Source organism: Lycium barbarum, chromosome 1 (assembly GCF_019175385.1).
Source record: "Lycium barbarum isolate Lr01 chromosome 1, ASM1917538v2, whole genome shotgun sequence".
Classification (NCBI taxonomy): Eukaryota; Viridiplantae; Streptophyta; class Magnoliopsida; order Solanales; family Solanaceae; genus Lycium; species Lycium barbarum.
This window is the reverse complement of record NC_083337.1, coordinates 404,033-414,252: the sequence shown is the minus strand read 5'-3', so window position 1 is coordinate 414,252 and position 10,220 is coordinate 404,033. Positions and strand designations below refer to the sequence as shown.

The 10,220-nt window shown below is 33.6% G+C and overlaps 1 protein-coding gene across 1 annotated transcript; it reads right to left on the bottom strand.

Moving 5' to 3' along the window:
• Nucleotides 1–50: 50 nt before the first annotated feature.
• Nucleotides 51–4,873, bottom strand: LOC132627691 (probable calcium-binding protein CML21). Its single transcript, XM_060343193.1, has 5 exons — nt 4,691–4,873; nt 3,435–3,689; nt 2,522–2,724; nt 1,693–1,867; nt 51–472 (listed from the first exon to the last, which is right to left on the bottom strand). The coding sequence occupies exons 2-5, from the start codon at nt 3,637–3,639 to the stop codon at nt 363–365; spliced, it is 693 nt and encodes a 230-aa protein (XP_060199176.1). The 5' UTR covers nt 3,640–3,689; nt 4,691–4,873; the 3' UTR covers nt 51–362.
• Nucleotides 4,874–10,220: the final 5,347 nt, after the last annotated feature.

The following is a 10,220-nucleotide window of genomic DNA, read 5'->3' as shown; positions in this document are numbered from 1 at the left end:
TCAAAATTGGAATGTTTTATCACAAACAAACGATCAAACGAGGCATGACGTACACAAATGCCTGAAAGCATAACTCAAAATTCTACAATATCATGCATTCTGTCACGTTCAATCAAAAAACTTAATGATACAAAAAGGTTAAATGGAATTTAAAGCTGCTTCACTGCAACACATATCTAGCACTATTCGCAAACTAGAACTAGGTAGTAGAGACTTCATTTACACGAGTGATCATCGTAAGAAGTATCAACACGCCCGGCTGCTACAACTTGTTTATTGGAAAAAGGCAAGGGAACTTTGGGTTCGTGGTCATTGAGAAGCTTCATTCTTGCTCATCGTATATATAAGTTTTGTGGAAATTCTTACTCTTCTCCCTCTTCATCCTCGTTATCCTCAATTCCCACCCAATGAGTAAAGGCAAAAAGAAACTCTTTGAAGTTCACCATTCCATTTTTGTCCCAGTCCATTTCTTCTGCAAAACAGAGAGACGGATCTTTACAGACAGAAATAAATGAGTAAATGCATAGAACAAATAAGTGATTGAGTCTTGTAGACTATTGCTTGGTAGTTTTCTCATCAAGTTCCTCTGAGCCAAATATCGTGTTTCAATATCCATATATTGATTAAATAAATTGCATGCACGGCACAAGAAATTCAGACAAACAAATACTTAAGTCTGTTAGTAACTACCTAGTATAGCTCGCATAAACAAGTAATCGAGTCTGACAGACTATATAGATTGGTATTTTTCTCATCAAGTTCCTCGAAGCCCAAATATCGTATTTCTACGTTCATAGATTAACTAATCAAATTGCAAGCAAGGCACAAGAAAAGATGGTTTGGTTCTACATTCCGAGCATTTCATTGTGACAAAGTAGTGTTGAACAAGTTCTGTTTGATCACAAGCTTAGTAATCAGCCCACTAGAAATTAAGGAGTTTAAGTTATACACACCGTTAGTTTAAGAAATTATTTATACTATTGGGTTACCCAAAGTATATCTCCAGGTAAGCCTCCTTAAAATGTGGGATTTATAATCTAGAAAATAAGACAAATAACTTGCTACAACAAGCAAAAGTGACTTGTCTTTTCTACAATAAAGACTACCTCACTTATAATTTCAGAGCACTCAGTACATCTTCCTATTATGACATACTGTACATAAGATAAAGCACAGACTGCATTTCCTAGTATGAAATTAAACAAGCAGTACATAGCGGCAAGAACTCTTTGAAAACCAAGTCCTCAGCAGAAAAGTATTTAGAGAAAAGAAAAAACATTAGTTCAGCATTCATCAATGACTGTAGCTTCTTTGAAACTGCATTCTCAAGCTTTACTTTCATGTCACTTGTGATCAAATTAATACATGAGACCGCCACTTATTTAAAAACGCGAGTTTCTACCAATGTATATGAGAGAAATACACACACATATGTTGAAGTGTGTGACCATTTCATCTAAAAGCTCACACTTCAATATGGTACCAGAGTAGACAGAGGTCCTAGGTTCGATCTCATTGCCACGTAATTTAAAAAAGAATTTCTACATACTTGGCTCATAAAACATACATGAGGGGCGTGTTTGAAATATAATTAAGTAAATTACAGTGCGCTCTCTCTAACTACTTTAACTTTTAGATGAGATGGTCACACACTTACAACAATAGAGAGAGAGAGAGAGAGAGAGAACTTACCAAATCTTCTCATTGCTATTCGACCAGAAGACCTTTCTCCTGATGTAGTTTCATTAATTGCTTGAACCATCTCATTCCGGCTTACATAACCGTCCTTGTTCTTGTCCAAAAACACAAAAGCATCGACAAGTGTTTCAAATGTGACCTCCAGATTTGGTAGTCCCATACGCGATTTCTTTATCTGGTCAAGGAATAAACAACTTTGCAGGTGCAGTGGTGGGGGTGGGGTCTGACCGATACAAAAACGCAGTTCCTCGTGAAGGGCTACAGAATGCTAAGAATATGGTATGCATCTCCAGGAGAACATGTAAGCAGATAATTAGTATATGTTTGGACATAAATCGAGTGATATTTGAAAAAACAAACGTAGTATCTGGAGTTGAATTGAGAAATGGTATCTGAAAGTTGAACTTGTGTTTGGACATGCATTTTACATGAAAAGATGTCCAACCAAAAAATCATTCAAATGCATAGGCAAACAAGGTTTGATTTTTTGTTTTTTTTTTTTTTTAAAAAAAAAAGGAGAAAAAATAATGTCCACAGGCCCTTAATCTTTGAAAAGCACCTTGTCACTTGAAAGTAATCATCCATCTGAAAAAAAATATTGAATTTTTCCTGAACTTTCTTGAAAAGCATTAATTAAATTATGAACTTTCATGCAACTACATAAAAGTAAGAGACATATATAATCTTTTCAAAGCAAGGTGAACTACCAAAAACTTCAAATTTTTTGCAAACATCATAACATTGAAAATAAATTCATAGTATCAAGGGATAGTTGATAAAGGAGAAGAAAATAAATTAAAAAGAAAAAGTTTGAGCTGGATACGGCATGCAGAGCAGAAGGATCGTCCTTCAAAAGATAGACAAGACAAAGAAGGACGACGAATTCGCTGAACTCTATTCCCATATCTTCATTAATATCACACGCTTCAAATAGATCACTGATTTCTTCATCAGTAAAATTAATCTCAAGCTTATTGAAAGCGTGTTTCAACTCCTGTGGGTCTATTGCTCCATTACTGTCTTCATCTACAAACAAAAACAGAATTCTTCTCAGGTTCTTAAGGTTATACATTCTTTTTCCTTTAGACAAGAAAGAAAATTGTAGATATAAACGCCCTTTTATGAAGAAACCAGACTTCAGCCTTGAATATGCTTTTACAATAAATGCTACTCCCTCCGTCCCAATTTATCTGACACTCTTTCATGTTTAGTCAGTCCCAAAAGAATGATAATTTTCTATATTTAGTAACAATTTAACTTTAAACTTCCCAGTTTAGCTAAAATTGTCCCTTATTTTTTTATCAAGATAAGTGGAGCACCTTTGGTCCAACTAACAGAATGGACTTAAAAACTAATGGTGAATACCAAAAAACACGGCAAAAATCGACTGAAAGAAACCGACCGACTTTTAGTAGTTCTTTTTGGTAGCCACCATTAATTTTTATGTCCATCCTATTTGTTGGACCAAAGGTTCTCCACTCTAGCAAACTAAAGGGACTAAAGATGTTGACGGTTCTATTTGAAGGACCAAAATAGACCTACTCCCATAAAAAAGGGACAATTTTAGCTAAAAACTCACAAATATCTATGGCTTGTTTTAGACCACAAATTTCAAAAGTCTTCCTTTCATTCTTAAACTCTGTGGCTAGTCAAATACCATCACATAAATCGGGACGGAGGGAGTACCAAAATGATATGAATAAAAATTGGACAACGGATATGCAGAGCCAACCTACCAAATTCCTGGAATATAACCTTGCATTTTCGCAGGTTCTCGTCAATTTTGGGAAATTTTAGGACTATGCTATCAAATGATTTTATGGAACTTCCTTCAGTTTCTCTCCGTTTCATCGCTTCAGATATTTTGGCCTCGAGCTTTGTCTCTGGGACAGAAACCCTCGGACTCGGGGGAGATTCATTCTTACCAAATACACCTCCCATTATAAGTAGAAAAGTGGGAGAGCTGAACTTCTACTCCAATTTGCTCCAATCTATAAAGCAATTAAGGTTTAAAGATGTTTTACTACATGTAAGAATCAAAGAAATAAGGAAAAAAGATACGAGTAGCATTAAGCCTACAAGCAGAAAATCATATAAACACTTTATTTATATAGCTAATCCAAATTACTTTGGGTTGAGACATAAATGATTGATCAATCAATATATACATTTCAGCAAACATGGTATGCCAACACGTAACTGTTGAGCAACCGATACAAATAACCAAAACCGTTTTATGCAGAAATCTTGATAAGTTAGACCAGGGAATTGCATATTACTTTCTCAATTCATACAAAACAATCAAACTCCCACCAGAATTGCGTAGGATGTTCAAGATTTATATATCAAGTAATTTTCGACCTATATATACACATAGTATACTTCTCTATATACACAACATAATTTTTCGATTGTTTTGGCAACGCCACTGATTCCCACTGATGATATATATAGTGTAAGCGAGCTCCAAGATCATATCTTCGGAATAAAATCTCGTTAAATAAAAAAAAAAAAAACCCCAATTAGAGATAAGCTGTCCATGAGCATCATGACATATGCAAAATAGTAAAACATTGATGGTTAATGACATGAAAAAAGAGGTAACTAAGCTATGTTGTAAAATATAAGTTCCAAGGTTCAGTTCATATTATATATTCCTTTTTCATCTGATGAAGCTGAATAAAAATTGAATCTTGAAACAACCCCATATCAAGATTTCTCTTTCATTAGTTAATCATTGATACAAAAGCAAAAAAAACACTCCTATTTCTATTTTCATCTTTTTTCTATTTCTTTGAGGGTAAAAGTTGACAGATTCCAAATTCTCTATCTTTTTTCCTATGTTTCATCAACACTACCAATGAAAAAAAGCTAAATATGGACATCTAGTCATACCTATAAATATCCAAAATCTCAAAAAGATTCAATCTTTGCAAATAAGACATGATGTAAATACCAAGAAAACCAAAAAAGGAAAGTAAGAGATACTAACCTTAGATTCTGCTAACCAAAAAGACAAAAGTTTCTGTCTTCTTCTTAAGCTGAAACAAGACAAACAAATCAAAAGGGACAAAGCACAAAATAGTTATGCTGATTATAATACAAAAATGGAAACTTTTTTTAAGATCAACAAAAAAAAAAAAAAAAACTGATCTTTGAGGAAAAATATGAAAATTAATGGAAGTGGAGGGACAGGAAGGAACTTTTATTTGGGGGGTGGTTTGGGGGGGCGGGGTGTGGGGAAACGTGGGGTACAGTTAGAATTTTTTCAGCTGTTTTTTTAAAGTACAAAATTTGTAGGTGTCATGTGGGTGGGATTTGAGTGGAAGATACATAATTTTCAAGATTTGCGCATCACCCACCACGTATTCGTATTTTGTGTTCGAGTTTTGAAAATGAAAAAGTATAAATTTTGGAGTGTTTTTCTCTTAAGTGAGTCTTAAATTGTGCAAATTTAAGTTTGCCGAACTCGGGGCGGAGCTAGCTGGAACTATTCGAACCTCTTTCGGCGAAAAATTACTCTATATGATTAAAATTATTCTTTATGTATATATTGTGGATGTTGAATATTTTTCGCTTCTTCATGTATTTATTTCATCATATTTTGAAACTCCTTAGTGAAATTTCCGGTTCCGTCACTGGCCAAATTAGTGAACTTTGATTACACTATACATTTGTGGTTGATAGCAAATAGATTTATATTTGCCCTCCAGTGTGAAATAAATTGTCTTTACGTTTTCATTTTTTTCAATATAAAAGTTAAAACTTATCTCTCGATTTCTTAATATAATTTATAATTATCTTTAAATTGGAGCTTCGTTAGAAATTAAAAATCAAAATTATCTCTTGATGACGGAGCGAATATTATACTAAAAGTTAAATAGATGAGAAAACTATTCAATTTTGAATAGTACGTGGCAAATTTGATAATTTTCTCTTACTAGAGTATCTTGCCTTAATTGAATAAGCTATCGTCAAATCAAAATTATTCAATTTTGAATAGTACGTGGCAAATTTGATAATTGTCTCTTACTAGAATATCTTGCCTTAATTGAATAAGCTATTGTCAATTTGTCATGTTCTTATATGATCTTGATTTTTTTGACTTTAGTACCATTATAATTCTTGATTATTCAATAACGAATTTTCATGTTATTATTCATGTTCTAGAATCTAGATACTTAAAATGTTCCACATTGAGCTAATATTCACTTATCGATCATATGTTATGTATTTGGTCAACACCTCCACTTTATCGTTATAATTAAAGTGCATTTGTTGATGACAAAAAGTCAAATACTCTAATTATGTTTCATATTTTTATACTATGCAAAACATTAACTCTAGTAGTGAGCTACCATGTTCTTAATTCTAAGCTAGATATACCTATTTTTTGCTTCTATTAAATGATGATAGTGCTAATTAAAGTGGCTCCTCCTATTTTGACATAATTATAAATCATGGTTTCTTTGTCATTTATAAAGTTCATTTCTCTTATTAAAATCTGATGCCAATAATTATGTTGAAGATAAGCTTCAAGGAACTTGATTAGTATATCATTTTATTGGGTCCATCGATATGGAGTTCCACTAACATAGTTTGGTGGACAACTTTGTGGATATACACAATTTTTGTTACATGAAAAACGTGTGTAAAATGATGATAGCAATGTAAATTTCTAAAGTATGCATTGTTTGTGGGGGTGGGGGTGGGGGTAGAGAATTATAAGCATTCCATGTTCACTTATAATTGTGTCTCAATTCCAAACAAGTTTGAGTTAATTATACAAATTCTCAATAAGTATATTTTTCCAATAAAATTCATTTTAGATCGATATCCGTAATACGAGGATTCATCATGAATTGGTTAGTTTTAATTCACTGCCAACTTATTGCGCTTGCAGTTATATTTTGTTTATTCGAGTTGGGTACAAACAATGTGATCAAGCTCAAACAAGTAAAGTCACATTCAATGTTTACATAGTTAAGAATATGCTATGCAAAACTTAACTTTTTTTATTACTTAACCATAATAAGGAATCGATGTAATTTAGTATTAACACTGGGTATGAAGCTAATGGTGTGAGATTATTAACGTCATTTTCACATCACCACTTTGAGGGCTCTCCAAACGCACCCATTGGATCATGTGGGCTGTGGCCCAATCGCAAATATGGGCCATTTTGTTGCTAACGTGGGATGGAAAGTAGAATTGAGCCCATTCGATAGCCCGGGCCGAATGCTGTTGTCTGTTGATGGGCCGAAGTGCAATGATACCATCATTTCCGTTACATTTTTTTGTGCGGATTGCCGTTCAATAGCAATGGTCTTTAATTTTTGGCCCTCAAATTGGTGGTCTTTAATTTTTGTCCTTCGCCTAATACCCCAAGGTTCTGGGTTCGAACCCCAGCTCAGTAAAAAAAAAAAAAAAAAAAAAGGAATTTCATAAGGCAGAGATTTGAATTCGCAAGGCATGCAAAACTCTATCTCACATGCAAAACTCTGCCTGCAAGCAGAGTTCTGCATTCAAAATTCCGCCTGAGGCCTAACTTAGGCCCGAATAGGCCTAACTTTGCTACATAACTCTGTCTTGCGTTTTTTTTTATTAAGTCGGGGTTCGAACCCCAAACCTCATGATATTAGGCGAAGGACAAAAATTAAAGACCAACAATTTGAGGGGGGGAAATTAAAGACCAGTGTCTTTGAAGGGTAATCGTGCAAATGACCCGCATTGCATGTATGATGTTATTCCAACAACAACAACAACAACATACCCAGTAAATTCACATAATGTGGGGTCTGGGGAGGGTAAAGTGTACGCAGACTTTACCAAGGTGAGGAGGCTATTTCCAAAAGACCCTCGACTCAAGAGAGAACAAGACAAAAGGTCAGATAAGGACAAGCATAACAAAACAATATGAAAACGAGAAGCAACAAAAGCGAGAGAGTCATGATAAACAGTAGCTACATAAATAAATAAGATGCTCGAAGTACAAGACCCAACAATATAAGCAGAAATCAGATGACGATAAACGAATGAGCAAACTACAACTATTAGGACGAAAGAAGTAAGCGAGACTACCTCCTAACCTTCTATCCTAATTTGAGTCCTCCACAACCTCCTATCTAAAGTCATGTCCTCGGTAAGCTGAAACTGCGTCATGTCCTGTCTAACCACCTCTCCCCAATACTTCTTTGGCCTACCTCTACCTCTCCTGAAACCGTCCATAGCCAACCTCTCACACTATGATGTTATTCCAAAGTAGGTAAATATAATGTGTAAAAGAAAATTAAGAAATTGATGCAAATTAAATAACGGTGTTCAAATAAAGTATTCCGTAAAATTTTTACTTGTTCATGAGTATGTCCATTATTGATCCTGGTAGGTGTTAAGGAAAATCTGCAGGAATTACACCCAATGACCTTGGAAATGAGTGTTCTTGAACTTTTGGCTCCTACTAGACCAATAGGCAAACCTTCAAGGTCAAAAAAATCAAAAGTTATTGATCAAGTCTTGTGGCAAATGAGGTCAAAAGTTTAATATCAGCCATTTTCAAGACCATTCGTGTAAATTACCCAATAATCAAGCAAACAAAAAGAGACAACAGTAAGGACAAAATTTGGGTGCATTAAGTTGTGGGGAATGGGGGGCTCCTATATCTTGGTAGTGTCATGTCATGTTCAAGTCATGGGCACTATTTTCGCCATATTAAGGGAAGGGAGGACAGAAAGAACTTGTTGAAACGTCACTATTACCAGCAAACTGTTACTATAGTAGGTGAGGGTGAATCTAAATTTAAGGCTCACCGCATTCATTTGGTACATTCAAGTGTCTCTGTCACTCCCCTCCCAACTTGTATTGACAACTCATTCCATTGTAAAATGTAAAATTGATACCTTTGTCCTTAGAGAAGTGAGTTTGTAATCTTTATAAATTTGTTTTTAGTTTTACGTCATTTTTAAAGAGATTTTCATTGTTTACATATAAAAGATCTTCACTTTTACACATAAGAGACCATTTTCTTGTATTTAATTTGTAAGTGACCATAAGAGATCATTTCCTCAATCCTCAGAGATCCGAAGTAATTTAATGTATTTTTATAACGGTGAAGTCCAGTCAACTTAACGTATAGTGATGGAGACAAACGTTTTATCAATGTGTTCAAAATATAAATATTAGATGCACGAATAAGTTAAACGAACTTAACATCTATTATGTATAATAATTTTAATCTTGTATATACGGTATAACTTTAAGAAATAATTTTTGTTGAACCTCCTTGTGACCATAGCTCCACCTATGCTACTTAATTACTTTATTGTGTATATGCTACATGTCACTCAACACATTAATAAGGTAACTTTGTTCATCAAAAATTAAACCAGTAAAGAAAAGTCATCTAATAATTTTTTTGTCTCTATTAAAATTTGATTATTAATCACTCGTGATTTTCACCTATTTCAATTAGTTCACTAGACAACAATACTCTTGACTGTGATACCTTGTCAATTGCTCTTTTCGTCTCAAAATATTTGTCATGTTTTATTTTTCGAAAGTCAATTTGATTAAATTCGGAGCTAAATTATATTAGATTAATTCAATATGTTAGAGTTAAAGTTTTGATATTCGAAAACTATACAAGAGGAACTAAAATTTTCAATTCATCTCTTCTCAATATGGTAAAAGTTCATGTTATTTGGCTTTTGAGAATTGAATAGTAACAACTATTTTGGAACCGAGGGAGTATTTCTTATCCACATAATAATCATGATGATATGATTATCTAATCTTTAGGTATTTAAACAAGGGCACTCCTTACTAGGGGAGAAAACAGAATAAATGTATAACCACAATATTCGGGCTCCTTTACTGCACTGCACGAGTACAGTACTCGGTAAAATAAAGGATTCAATTTATTGATGCGGTAGTTGGGTACCTGTAAATGAATTGATGCTGCCAAAATCTGCGGTTTGTCTAGTCCAATTTCATTAAATGCAAAGCTGCAGCTCGACACGTACTATTCCCTTAGCACATGCATGCATAGAGCCAAAGGCCAAATGGTTACTTGAACCAAATCGTCATGTAAATCAAATATTATAAGTACTTTGATTCACTTTATATATAGGAGTATATATATACTACTCCTTCCGTCTTAATTTGACTCGACATGAAATTTAAAACAAAAAAAAAATTAATCTTGTGACCTTAAATTAAAGATTTATGTATTTTTTTTTTTTAAATCTTGTGGTCTTAAACTTGCCATGTAGAATGTTGGAATTGAAAAACTTACTAATATAGAAAGAAACACTCTTTTTGGAATAGACTAAAAAAGAAAGTAAAACACTTAAATTAGATAGAGAGAGTATTAAAGAAAGAAATTAGCGACGATGTTCATAACTATTTTTTTTTTTTGTAGTGACAGAGAGCCACGATTTTCATAAAGGGAGTTCAAAAAATAAAAAAGTAAACATACGAAGAGTCAAAGGGGTTCAACACCTACTATATATATATATATATATATA

Coding starts and splice junctions, on each gene's coding strand:
- LOC132627691 (XM_060343193.1), bottom strand. CDS start 3,639: ATGGGAGGTGTATTTGGTAAGAATGAATCTCCCCCGAGTCCGAGGGTT. Junction 2,725..3,434: donor GGTTATATTCCAGGAATTTG/GTAGGTTGGCTC, acceptor TTTTGTTTGTAG/ATGAAGACAGTAATGGAGCA. Junction 473..1,692: donor AATAGCAATGAGAAGATTTG/GTAAGTTCTCTC, acceptor TCTGTTTTGCAG/AAGAAATGGACTGGGACAAA.